At 38.5% G+C, this 14609-nt stretch overlaps 1 protein-coding gene across 4 annotated transcripts in view; it reads right to left on the bottom strand.

Moving 5' to 3' along the window:
- The window catches only part of SUGCT (succinyl-CoA:glutarate-CoA transferase), a 734496-nt gene that overhangs the window by 709717 nt on the left and 10170 nt on the right, over positions 1-14609 (bottom strand). For all 4 annotated transcript variants that reach the window (XR_006334867.1, XM_043871981.1, XM_043871983.1 and 1 more), the window contains exons 2-5: positions 13925-13976; positions 13210-13283; positions 7825-7910; positions 7222-7272 (exon numbers count right to left, since the gene is read on the bottom strand). Coding sequence is in view for 3 of the 4 variants with exons in the window: in XM_043871981.1 (XP_043727916.1) it covers positions 7222-7272; positions 7825-7910; positions 13210-13283; positions 13925-13976 (263 nt within the window). In the remaining variant the exon portion in view is untranslated. The remainder of the gene's footprint in view (positions 1-7221; positions 7273-7824; positions 7911-13209; positions 13284-13924; positions 13977-14609) is intronic.

The raw sequence follows: 14609 nt of genomic DNA on the forward strand, positions 1-14609 counted from the left end.
TTACAGCTGATTCATGTTGCTGTGTGGCAGAAACCAACACGTTATAAAGCAATCGTTTGTTGTGTTTGTTCAGTCCATAAGACACATCTGACTCTTTGCAACCCCACGGACTATACCACGCCAGGCCTCCCTGTCCCTCACTATCTCCCAGAGTTTGCACAAGTCCATGTCCATTGAGTCGGTGATGCTTTCCAACCATCTCTTCCTCAATTATCCTCCAATTAAAAATAATTTTTTAAAAGGAACATGGATTAAAGAGGAGAGAAAAAAACTAAAAGTTGTCATTCACTGACTGAAAAAATTTTTTAAGAATTCATTATGCTATTCCTGCAATTTTTCTGTATATTTGAATTTTTCCTGATAAGATTTTGGGGAAAAATAAGACCCATGACACTGCTCTACTGACCATGATTCATACTCACAACACAGATATACAACTTATGAACAGTATAACTAGCTGAAAGCAATAGATTTAAGACCCCAGAAAGTCTATTTAAGTTTAATTACTTGAAATGTACTTCATTATTATCAATCAGATCTGAAGAGAAACCCTGCCCATAAAGTTACAGTTTAAACCTATCACAGTATGGTGGAAGACATAGGCAGTACCCAAAGAGAGTGAGAAAGACACCTCAGCAAATTCACTTATTTTGGTCAGAATCATACAGGTAGGCCTAAAATACTCTAATGTACACTGATGTCTTGTGAGCAAGAACTATGATCTCATCTAACACTTTAGATGGAAAAAGCACATCTAACACTTTCGATGAAAAACTTTAATGAACTGGTAAAGCATTTGTTAAATCAAATCTGAAACCTTCACTATTCAGGATAAAATATCAGAATATTCTGTCAGTAAGTCACGTCAGTCATTCAGTCGTGTCCAACTCTTTACAACCCCATGGACTGCAGCACATGAGGCTACCATGTCCTTCACCAACTCCTGGAGCCTGCTCAAACTCATGTCCATTGAGTCGGTGATGCCATCCAACCATCTCATCCTCTGTCATCCCCTTCCCCTCCTGCCTTCAATCTTTCTCAGCATCAGGATCTTTCCCAATGAGTCTGCTCTTCGCATCAGGTGCCCACAGTTTTGGAGTTTCAGCTTCAGCATCAGTCGTTCCAATGAATATTCAGTACTGATTTCCTTTAGGATTGACAGGTTTGATCTCCCTGCAGTCCAAGGGACTCTCAAGAGACTTCTCCAACACCTCAGTTCAAAAGCATCAATTCTTCGGTGCTTTCTTTATAGTCCAACTCTCACACACATCCATACATGACTACTGGAAAAACCATAGCTTTGACCAGACGGACCTTTGTTGGCAGAGTAATGTCTCTGCTTTTTAATATGCTGTCTAGGTTGGTCATAGCTTTTCTTCCAAGGAGCAAGTATCTTTTAATTTCATGGCTGCAGTCAACATCTGCAGTGATTTTGGAGCCCAAAAAAATAAAGCCTGTGACTGTTTCCATTGTTTCCCCATCTATTTGCCAAGACTTGATGAGACCAGATGCCATGATCTTAGTTTTCTGAATGTTGAGTTTTAAGTCAACTTTTTCAGTCTCCTCTTTCACTTTCGTCAAGAGGCTCTTTAGTTCTTCTTCACTTTCTGCCATAGGGTGCTATCATCTGTGTATCTGAGGTTATTGCTATTTCTCCCTGCAATCTTGATTCCAGCTTGTGCATCATTCAGCCTGCAATTTTGCATGATGTACTCTGAATATAAGTTAAATAAGCAGGGTGACGATATACAGACTTAATGGACTCCTTTCCCAATTTGCAACCAGTTAGTTGTTGCATGTCCAGTTCTAACTGTTGCTTCTTGACCTGCATACAGATTTCTCAGGAGGCAGGTAAGGTGATCTGATACTTCCATCTCTTTAAAAATTTTCCACAGTTTGTTGTGATCCACACAGTCAAAGGCTTTGGCATGGTCAACAAAACAGAAGTAGATATTTTTCTGGAACTCTCTTGCTTTTTTGATGATCCAGTGGATGTTGGCAATTTGATCTCTGGCTTCTCTGCCTTTTCTAAATCCAGCTTGAATACCTGGAATATAACAGTTCAAGTATGTTTCAAGCCTGGCTTGGAGAATTTTGAGCATTACTTTGCCAGCTTGTGAGATGAGTGCAATTGTGCAGCAGTTTGAGCACTCTTTGGCATTGCCTTTCTTAGGGATTGGAATGAAAACTGACCTGCTCTAGTCCTGTGGCCATTGTTGAATTTTCCAAATTTTCCAAATTTCCAAATTGGCATATTGAATGCAGCACTTTCACAGCATCATTTTTTCAGATTTGAAATACTCAACTGGAATTCCACTGCCTCCATTAGCTTTGTTCATAGTGATGCTTCCTAAAGCCCACTTCACTTCACATTCCAGGATGTATGGCTCTAGATGAGTGATCATACCATCATGGTTATTTGGGTCATGAAGATCTTTTGTGTATTCTGGGTATTCCTGCCACCTCTTCTTAACATCTGTTTCTGTTAGGTCCATACCATTTCTATCCTTTATTGTGCCCATCTTTGCATGAAATCTTCCCTTGATATCTCTAATTTTCTTGAAGAGATCTCTCGTCTTTCCATTCTTTTGTTTTCCTCTATTTCTTTGCATTGATCGCTGAGGAAGGCTTTCTTATCTCTCCTTGCTATTCTTTGGAACTCTGCATTCAAATGGGTATGTCTTTCCTTTTCTCCTTTGCCTTTCGCTTCTCTTCTTTTCACAGCGATTTGTAAGGCCTCCTCAGACAACTGTTTTGCCTTTTTGCATTTCTTTTTCTTGGGGATGGTCTTGATCACTGCCTCCTGTACAATGTCACAAACCTCTGTCCTTAGTTCATTAGGCACTTTGTCTATCAGATCTAATCCCTTCAATCTATTTGCCACTTTCACTATATAATTGTAAAGGATTTGATTTAGGTCATACCTGAATGGTCTAGTGGTTTTCCCTACTTTCTTCAAGTTAAGTCTGATTTTGGCAATAGGGAGTTCATGATCTGTGCCACAGTCAGCTGCTGGTCTTGTTTTTGCTGACTGTACAGAGCTTCTCCATCTTTGGCTGCAAAGAATATCATCAATCTGATTTCAGTGTTGGCCATCTGGTGATGTGCATGTGTAGAGTCTTCTCTCGTGTTGCTGGAAGAGGGTGTTTGCTATGACCAGTGTGTTCTCTTGGCAAAACTCTGTTAGCAGTTGCCCTGCTTCATCTTGTACTCTAAGACCAAATCTGCCTGCTACTCCAGGTATCTCTTGACTTCTTACTTTTGCATTCCAGGCCCCTAAAATGAAAAGGACATCTTCTTTGGGTGTTAGTTTTAGAAAGTCTTGTCAGTCTTCATAAACCATTCAACTTCAGCTTCTTCAACATTAAATATTAGGGCATAGACTTGGCTTACTGTGATGTTGAATGGTTTGCCTTGGAAAAAAACAGATCATTCTGTCATTTTTGAGACTGCACCCAAATACTGTATCTTGGACTCTTTTGTTGACTATGAGGGCTACTCCATTTCTTCTAAGGGATTCTTGCCCACAGTAGTAGATATAATGGTCATCTGAGTTAAATTCGCGCATTCCAGTCCATTTTAATTCACTGCTTCCTAAACGTCAATGTTCACCCTTGCCATCTCCTTTTGACCACTTCTCAATTTACCTTGACTCACGAACCTAACATTCCAGGTTCCTATGAAATATGGTCCTTCACAGCATCGGACTTTACTTCCATCACCAGTCACATCCACAATGGAGCGGTTCTTGCTTTGGCTCCATCTCTTCATTCTTTCTGGAGTTATTTCTCCACTCTTCTCCAGTAGCATATTGGGCACTGACAAACCTGGGGAGTTCATCCTTCAGTGTGAGACCTTTTTGTCTTTCATACTGTTCATGGGGTTCTCAAAGCAAGAATACTGAAGTGGTTCGCCATTCTCTTCTCCAATGGACCACATTTTGTCAGAAATAAAATATCAAAACATTCTGAAATGCAAGTAAAGGAGCAGGAACTGTGAACACTGAAGGTGGAACTGAGAAACATAAACCAGGAAGAGAAAAATTAAAAACAATATCCTCGGTGATTCATCACCATCATCACAGCATCATCATCACAATGACAACTACCAAAAAGACAAAAAGAAGGGCCTGAGAATGAAGACATGGGAGTTGGATCCAAGGTGAAGGTAGCTGTCACAGAATTACAAGGCAGGGCAATAATAATAAAGAACAATTTAGAAAAATCATACAGGATTTCAAATGAAAAAGAAAAAACAACAAGTAAACAAACCTAAGGTATACTTCAGAAGAGATGTAGGAAACAGGGCAGTAAGATTAGGAAAATTATCAAGCTTTGGGTTCAACATATATCTAGTAAAATTCTAAATTTATTGGATTGATCCAACAGAACCAAAGTGGATGGTCAATGATTCTGATCTTAATAATTAGAAGACATTATCCTTCAATTAGGAAAATGAGGAAAGTAACATCAGAACAATTAAGCTAAAGTTGATACTTTGGTGGAAAATAAATAGGAGATTTGTTTCTCTGATCAGGTAGATTAACAACCATTACATTAGATTTCAAGCTTTAACAAAGATGACAAACAAGTTTTATTTCATATGATGAATTCAACTTCACATGCATTGGGAATAATAATAATAGCTAATGCTTCAGTTTAGTTCAGTTCAGTTGCTTAGTCGTGTCTGACTCTTTGCGACCCCATGGACTGCAGCCCGCCAGGCCTCCCTATCCATCACCAACTCCCAGAGTTTACTCAAACTCATGTCCATTGAGTCCATGATGCCATCCAACCATCTCATCCTCTGTCCTCCCCTTCTCCTCCCACCTTCACTCTTTCCCAGCAACAGGGTCTTTCCCAGTGAGTCAGCTCTTCGCATAAGGAGGCCAAAGTATTGGAATTTCAGGTTCAGCATCAGTCATTCCAATGAATATTCAGTACTGATTTCCTTTAGGATAGACTGGTTGGATCTCCTTGCAGTCCAAGGGACTCTCAAGAGTCTTCTCCAACACCACAGTTCAAAAGCATCAATTCTTCTGCGCTCAGCTTTCTTTATAGTCCAACTCTCACATCCAAACACGACTACTCAAAACACCATAGCTTTAACTAGATGGACCTTTGTTGGCAAAGTAATGTCTTTGCTTTTCAATATGCTGTCTAGGTTGGTCATAATTTTTCTTCCAAGGAGTAAGCGTTTTTTAATTTCATGGCTGCAATCACCATCTGCAGTGATTTTGGAACCCCCAAAAATAGAGACTATGACTGTTTCCATTGTTTCCCCAACTATTTGTCATGAAGTGATAGGACAAGATGCCATGATCTTAGTTTTCTGAATGTTGAGTTTTAAGTCAACTTTTTCACCCTCCTCTTTCACTTTCATTAGAAGACTCTTTAGTTCTTTGCTGTCATCTACATATCTGAGGTTATTGCTATTTCTCCCGGCAATCTTGATTCCAGTTTGTGCATCATCCAGCCCAGCACTTCTCACGATGTACTCTGCATAGAAGTTAAATAAGCAGGGTGACAGTATACAGCCTCAACATACTCCTTTCCCGATTTGAAACCAGTTTGCTGTTGCATGTCCGGTTTGAACTGTTGCTTCCTGACCTGCATACAGATTTCTCAGGAGGCAGGTAAGGTGATCTGATAATCCCATCTCTTTAAGAATTTTCCACAGTTTGTTGTGATCCACACAGTCAAAAGCTTTGGCATAGTCAATAAAGCAGATGTTTTTTTGGAACTCTCTTGCTTTTTCAATGATCCAATGGATATTGGCAATTTGATCTCTGGTTCCTCTGCCTTTCTGAATCTAGCTTGAACATCTGGAAGTTCACAGTTCACGTACTGTTGAAGCCTGGCTTGGAGAATTTTGAGCGTTACTTTGCTAACATGTGAGATGAGTGCAATTGTGTGGTAGTCTGAGCATTCTTTGGCATTGCCTTTCTTTGGGATTGGAATGAAAAGCTAATGCTTAATGAGTACTAACTATGGCAGACACCCTTCTATACATTTTACACATATACATTCAATTATAACAACCCTAAGAAGTGGGTATTATTGGACTTCTTTGACGAACGAGTGATTAAGACTCTGCACTTCCACTGTATGGGTCACAGGTTTGATCCCTGGTCAGGGAACTAAGATCCCACATCCCACTCAGCCATATTAAGTATAAAATAAAAACTTTAAAAAAGTAGTTATTATTATTGCCCTCATTTTACAAATAAGGGAACTGATACATAAAGAAGTTAAGTAACCTGTTGAAGTCACATGACTAGCAATTAAAGAAGGCAGGATTTAAATCCCAGAAGAGAACACTAAGGTATGCCCCTAACCAGTGTGCTGCCCTGTCCCCGCAAGGAAAGATGCCAAGATCAGGTCTGGATGCATTAACCATCTGAATAAATGTTAGAAAAACATTGGGCTCTACAGTGATGTAGACCCAGGTTTCAAATTTCAGCTCTTCCCTTTATCAGCTCTGTGATCTTTAGACAATCATTCAAGCCCCTTGAGACCCATTTTGCCTCAAAATGAGGCAAATATGAGGGTGAAAATGAGGGTGTAATATGTCATTTACAAAGCAAATTCTGAAGATATAAGAATATTAGCAAAGTGCCCAGGCCTAAGATCTGATGCAAAGCAGGCACTCAGTCAATAGACAATAGTACCATAACTAAACACTCTGACACCACGGAAAAATGTCACACACAATATACCAGAAATTATAAAGCAAGTTATACTTACTATAAAAGCAGTTAAGCTCTTGGACTGCAAGAAGATCAAACCAATCAATCCTAAAGGAAATCAGTCCTGAATATTCATTGGAAGGACTGATGCTGAAGCTGAAACTTCAATACTTTGGCCACCTGATGTGAAGAGCCAACTAGTTAGAAATGACCCTGAAGCTGGGAAAAACAGAAGGCAGGAGGAGAAGGGGACGACAGAGGATGAGATGGTTGGATGGCATCACCAACTCAATGTATATGAGTTTGAGCAAGTTCCGGGAGATGAAGGACAGGTAAGCCTGGCATGCTGCTGTCCACAAGTTCACAAAGAGTCCAACATGATTGAGTGACTGAACAACAACAAACTCTTCAAAGATATCTATAGCAAAATTTCAGACTGCCAACAAAATCATGTTTTAAACACTTTTACTCTGATATTCAAATCCCTAATTACAACCCAGGGGGTAAGATGCCTTCTACAGAGCATACTGTACCTCTTTGACGATTTTCACCCCTTTTGGATCCTTGATATTAACAGCTATACTCTAAAAATTAAAAATAAGCATATTAAAATAATATCATAAAGAGTTTTATTTATGATAAAGAAAAATTACTGACAGTTCACTAAGAGAGCCATTCATACATCGATTCTCCTCTTAAAGTAAATGCATTTTCCTTAGAAAGAAACATTTAAATCATTTTTACTGATTTTATTTGCAATTTGGATATGTAAAAATGATAGCAAGGATTACAGTAAAATAATTTCAAATAATGATCCCAAATGTAGACAATAAGCAATCTCCAAAAGAATAACAAACATAAAAGAATCAAGTGATTTCTCCCCTTAATAAAATTATTTCCATTCAAAATCATTATAAATTCTCACAATATGTTTTAAGTTAGTAGAAAAGGAAAATAAAAAGGTCTACTGTTTCTATTTTGTAACTGGCAAATGAATAGAATAAAATGTCACTTCTCGAAAATATTACTTATATCTACAAAAAAAGGGGAGAAATAAACAAGCCACAATGATATCAAAAGTTTTGTTACTACAAGAGGATTATAGAAAGAAAGCAAAAAGAGGGTAATATTCTTACTTTTTTATTTCGGTTAACACTGAGAAAATAAGTACTTTCTGTCCCCACAAAAGGTGGACCCCAAGTTCGTGTATCATCACCAGCTCCTGAAAATAACAGTATGAGCTATTTAACCTTGGAACATCAAGAGATAGTTCAAGCCAACAAATTTACTCATTCATAAGTTCACAGATGACTAGGAAGATCAGCTTAGTTCAGTGGAATTAGCAACCTAAAAGAGCCATGGGAGCTTGTTAGAACTACCCAAATTCTTTGCCTGTTCATGTAAATCACTAAATCCCCCCATATCTTCTTTCACTAAAATCCAACCTGAAAGTAAAAATCCAGAACAGAATATCCAAATGCCAGTTTGAAGGGAAAAAATTACTCTCCTAATTCAACAAACAAGTCAGCTCTTTCAGTGTTGTTGGCACTAAATGTGCAAACAAAGTGTCAGGTCTGGAAAGGATTTTTGTTATATATAATTTAAATCAGAAAAATGACAAGTAAGTCTTTATAAACTGGTATTTGAGGCTAGATATAAAATAATGATAAATAAATAAATCTATTTTTTTAATCCTGCAGTATAAACCAGAAAAAGCAAAACAAGCAACTCCGTAGCAAATGTAAATAATTTAAAATACTAGCTTAGAATAAAATTTTAGTCATCAAGGTCTTGCTTCAAAGTAAAATGTTTAAAACCATCAAAAATAGGGTATTTTCTTTGAGACATCTACTTCAAATGACCTGTGTTTGATTCAAAGACAACACTACAGAGTTACAGAAAAAATTTTTCTTTGCACAAAAAGCAAACAATGTAGATGGAACACAGAAGGTGAATTAACAATTAATAGGCACAAATTAGTATAACAAATTAAAAATTTTATAAATTCAATTAAATATAGATATTAGAAACTAAACACTACCTAAGTATTACTAGCCCCTCCAATAAGAGATAATTTGCAAGTATGAGTTAAAGTTTAAATTCTAATCTCATTTAAATGACATAGTTAATTTATTAGGTCATTAAACTTTACCCACTGAAACTGATAAAGAAAAACAGACACAACCTGTTAGAAAACAAAACAGAAGCTAAACAATAGACTCCTTGATTTAAAAAGAAAAACAAAAAGAAAAAACCTCACAAGAGAAGGGAAGAGAACAAGGGGACAAAAGAAGCATTAGTTCTAATAGGGATGAACTGAAAGCAACACAAAGCAATAAATGCCAAGTATCAAACTGAACACATGTTCAAAACATCAGGGAAAAAGAAAAGTGCAAGAGTCCACAAAAACAACCTCCCAGTAATAGACCAGTTAGAGTCTTCATGGAAAATGTATGTGTCAATATGAATCTCCAAGACCAGCCAGGACCTCCCAGAGTCAGGAGACAGTCCAGCCACTTCTATTTTCCTGAAGGTCTCAATACATTAAAAAAAAAAAATTTTTTTAAGGAAGCAACATCAAGATAAGGTTAAAATTAGCTTATTTTAAACGATCACATTCATCCCTGATCACATTCATCTCTCGGGTGGAGATAATGTCAGAAATCTAAATTGGAGGCCCACATGGCTTTCCTGGGGCTTCCCCAGTGGTTCATCGGTAAAAAAAAACCTGCCTGCAATGGAGGAGACGCAGGTTTGATCCCTACGTCAGGAAGATCCCCTGTAGGAGGGCATAGCTACCCACTCCAGTATTTTTGTCTGGACAATCCCATGGACAGAGGAGTCTGGCGGTCTATAGTCCATGGGGTGGCACAGAGTCAAATACAACTGAAGCCATCAAGCGTGCACGCCCACATGGCTTCCCTACCGGACCTGTGCCTCGTGTGTGGTGGTGGTGTTGTTGTTGTTTAGTTGCTAAGTCTTACCCAACTCTTTTGCAACCCCATGGACTGCAGCCCACCAGGCTCCTCTATCCATGGGATTTCCCAGGCAAGAATACTGAAGTGGGTTACCATTTCCTTCTCCAGGGGATCTTCCCAACCCAGGGATCAAACCCACATCTCCTGCATTACAGGTAGACTCTTTACCATTGAGACACCAGGGAAGCCCATCCCTAGTATCTAATCCCTAGTATATAAACCAGGGTTTAAGAGAAGCAGAAAGGGAGTGCTGATGGCACATCAAAGGTTAAAGGTCACAAGCTTGTAAAACTAGCAATTTGAGAAACATGTTTTATTTGACCCACACACTATTTAAAGTTTTTAACCATCTGCCATGATTTCAAAATCCAGAAGCAGTAGATAAAAATTCAGACTTCTTTTTTTAAATGATATTTCAAAATATTCATTCATTCAGCAAAGATTTACTGGGTGCCTACTAGGTCATAAGCACCACTCTCTGCAGAGCAGACACAGCAGTAAATAAAGACCAGCATCCCTGTCCTCATATCCCCGCCTCCTGGGGACAACTTTGAAGTAACAGCAGCATCATTTGATGCCCAGACCACTTCATTCATTTAGGTTACCTCCCTGGCCCTGTCAGCATACAGTTTACACTCACCAACAAACTCGAAAAAAAGAAGAAAAAAATATACTTAAGCTTGATATGTTCTTTGATTACTCAAGTAAGAATAATCTAAGTCCCAAGTCAGAAAACTACAACCAAATTTAATTCAAGAACTGAGAAAGTGGAAGTGTGAAAGTGTTAGTTGCTCAGTGGTGTCCGACTCTTTGTGACCCCAGGGACTGTAGCCTGCCTGGCTCCTCTGTCCATGGAATTCTCCAGCAAGAACACTGGCATGTACAGCCATTCCCTCATCCAGGGGATCTTCCCCACCCAGGGATCGAACCCGGATCTCCTGCACTGCAGGCAGATTCTTTACTATCTGAGCCACCAACCAAGTTTAATTTAAGAACTGGAGAAGTGGACACTAAAAAAGACTAGCTCTCCACTAAAATTTGAAAATATTGTCAAATCACTTTTCCTCATATCTGTTGAATAATTATTTCAGAAAAAAACAAAATATATGAACATTAAAATGTACTGAGCAGAAGGGTTAAAGGAAAGAGAGAAATTAGTTAGGAAAAGAGCAAAAAACCCTGCTAGGAAAAAAGTTTGATGGCTAGTGTGTATAGCTATGGGACTTAATAAAGTTCTACATAAGGAAAGGGTCCCCCAGGGTGGAAAGGGAAAAAATAACATGGAGAAACAGGTCTAAGCAAATAGGGAAGAGTGATTTCTAAAATTAATAAAAATGCAGTCATTCCTTCATTATCCTCAAGGGTTCCAGCACCAACCAGGACTCCAAAATTGGCAGATGCTCAAGCCCTACAACTGGTTCTCTATAACCACAGGTACAGCACCACCAATTCTACCAACCACAGATCATTAAAGTTCACAAGTCCACAGACTCAACCAACCAGACACACAGGGCCAACTGTACAAATATTTAACCTAGAGACCAAGGGAACTAGCAAGAGGAATTAGATTGACTATTCTGCCTGTAAATGGACGACCCCATGGTTGAAATTAGAAAATGTGTGGCATTGAAACTGGACAGCAAGGTGGTAATTAGAAGTTTTGTGGTAACTGTTAAACAAAGAAAGAAAAAAACACGTTCAGCTAGAAAGTGAACATTATTCAGCGTGTATCCAGCAATGACCAAAAGCAGTAAATATCATGGACTGGATAAATGAAGCACTATCTCTGGAAAGCAGGATTCACCAGGCTCTTCTATCACCTGGAGCCTGACAAAGACAGGGTCAGAAAAATGTAATATAAAATATATAATATCCCTCATGCTGGTCAGAGAATCTTCTGCTAACTGCTTGGGCCTCCTAAGAAGATTTAGCAGAAAGTTGAATCTTCCAGATCAGGTATTCAACTTTATAGTGTTTAACCACTTATGGTGAATTCATATGTTGATATAATTGTAATCTAGTCTCTTATGGGTCTGATAGAAACATGCACACTATTCAAGAAGGCTGGACCATTTTCATTGATTTGGGAATTCTGTTCCAGATCCATTAAGCATCAGAATTTTTTTTTTTTTGCCATGGTACATGGCATATAGGATGTGGAATCTTAGTTCCTGGACCAGGGATCAAACCAGTGCCTCCTGCAGTAGAAGCACAGAATCCTGACTATCAGACCACCAGGGAAGTCCCAGCATCAGATCTTGAAGGACAAAAAAGAACGCTGATTTTTGAAACCTTCCAAACAAGGTTTGAAACCTTCATAAACAAGCTGTTAATGAGACGATGCAGAGAACGTGGACTCCTGGTTTAAGTGCTTATTAGAGAGAATAGGAACGTAATATGACACTTCTCTAAGTAGCTTCATCAACAGTAACATGAATTAAATATCCAAGAGTTGAGAAGGCACCAAATAAGAGTGAGAATTATGCACCCAGTCTAGGTTTATTTGGTGGACAAAGGGAAGAGAAGAAAGGAAAGTTGTCAGATGAAAAACATAAAAGCAAAGAATTCATCTTAGCTCCAGTGTTTTTCCCTCAAAATATTTAAAAGTATGAAATGGGGAAATGTTTCTTTTATTAGAAATAGAAAAGAATGACTTAGGCTGGGGTATTTGGGTTCCTTTTGGAAGGACTTTGATTCCTTTCCTTCCTCCTTCTTCTACAACCTATTTCTCCCCTCTTCCCTTCCCCTGGGCCCTGGCTCCCCTTCATCCCACAGTGAGGGAAAGTGGCCAGGCCCACTCTAACCTCAGTCTCAGCAGCAATTCTTGTGTGGGGCTCAGGAGGACCAGGATCAGAGATGAATGTCCCAATATTCCTTACTAGCTGTGTGACTGTGGACAAATCCCTTGATCTCTCTAGGTCTCTGTGTTCTTATTTATAATCTAGGAGTAATAACAGGTGACAGGTTTTTGTAAAGATTGAATAAATTAATATAGGCAAAGTGCTTAGAACTGTGCCGGCACCAAATGTCATTAACATCGCTGTTATCACACTCAGGTCAGTTCCTACCAGTGTGCTTAGTCGCTCATTTGTGTCCAACTCTTTGGGACCCCATGGACTGTAACCCACCAGGCTCCTCTGTCCATTGGGATTCTCCAGGCAGGAACACTGGAGTGGGGATTCTCCAGGCAGGAACAGTGGAGGAGGGCCATGCCCTCCTCCTGGGGATCTTTCCAACCCAGGGATTGAACCCAGGTCTCCCACATTGCAAGTGGATTCTTAACCATCTGAGCCAGCAGGGAAGCCCTGGTGTTTCTACCAGAGGCTTCCAGAAACTGGCTTAGGCCTCAACCCTTGGCATGTAAAGAGTAGAAAGAGATCTAACTTTAGTATAGGTTCAGAGGAAAATAAAGAATGGAGAAGAAAAGTAATCATTTCATTTCAATTCTTTCCTCATCCCACATACAGGTACATGGATATTTAAAGAACCATTAAAAATATCTATTAGCTTGTTTCTATGTTTTAAAGAGAACAGTAGTTTTACCTGGTCTTTCCACTTTTATAACTTCTGCTCCAAGGTCTCCTAAATTCATAGTAGCAAAAGGTCCCGCCAGTACTCTACAATGTTAACAGTGATAAATAAATTCATTACCATCTTTAAGATTTTTATATTTGTTTCTTAATGGTCCATCAACACAGACAAGCTCATATAATGTTAGTAAGAATTAAAACTATTATAAAAGTGATTTGGCCATATGTATCAAGAGCTTTAAAAAGTATATTCCCTTTGATGCAGTAATTCTACTTCCATAATTCTACCCTAAAAAAGAAATTGAAAGATTTTCTAAGGCCAAGATTTATGTACAAGGGAGTCTAGTTTATAGTAGAAAAACACTGGGGGATGATTAAGTAATTATGTGACAACTATATAATAAAATATTATCATATATCTTTGTTGAATTTTGAATGACATGGGAAAAATAGCCAAAATATAACACATGCTTAAAATGTGAATAAACCTATAATTTCAATACGGTTTCATTTTTTTAAAGTATACATAGATACGCAGATTAGAAAGAAATGTATAAATATTATATGAATTGTCCTTAGAATAATGAAATTATAGGCAATTTCCTTGATTTGTCTTTCCAAAATTTCAATGATAAGCTTACAAGCACCCTCTTATAATCCAAAAAACAAATGCTTTTTTAGAGAAGGGGAACACTCAGTCACCAAAACATAGATAAACCAATACACACCTTGTTAGATCCAGAATCTTTACACCCTCCAATGGCTTCACATTGTCAGTATCTGGCAAAACAGAGAAAATACTTGAAGATAATTGATTACTAATTTTAGGAAGGAATAATGCATAATTTGGCCACCTGATGCGAAGAGCTGACTCATTTGAAAAGACCCTGATGCTGGGAAAGATTGAGGGCAGGAGAAGAAGGGGATGACAGAGGATGAGATGGTTGGATGGCATCACCGACTCAAGGGACATGAGTTTGGGTAAACTCCGGGAGTTGGTGTTGGACGGGGGGCCTGGCGTGCTGCAGCTCATGGGGTTGAGTCAGACACAACTGAGCGACTGAACTGAACTGAATGCAGAATTCTTCATATTCTGAAAGTACTCTCTATTACTACCAAATAAATAAATTTTCCTTCAGATTACTAAAGGGAACTGTGTATAACACAGAACCCTTGACTAATCCAATTTATCAATCAGTAAAAATTTTAAAGCCTCTAACACCAGATTATTCCCCATTTAATAAAGTCCAAAGCTACATGTAAAATAGTTTGTCTAATGAAAAATGAAAAGTTGGAGGAGAGAGGGTTGCAGAGACTGAGCAGGGAGGACTTTTAGGACACTGAAAATACTCTGTATGATACCATAATGATGGATACATGTCGTTACACATTTTCCAAACTCACAAATAGAAC

Source organism: Cervus elaphus, chromosome 18 (assembly GCF_910594005.1).
Source record: "Cervus elaphus chromosome 18, mCerEla1.1, whole genome shotgun sequence".
Taxonomy (NCBI): domain Eukaryota; kingdom Metazoa; phylum Chordata; class Mammalia; order Artiodactyla; family Cervidae; genus Cervus; species Cervus elaphus.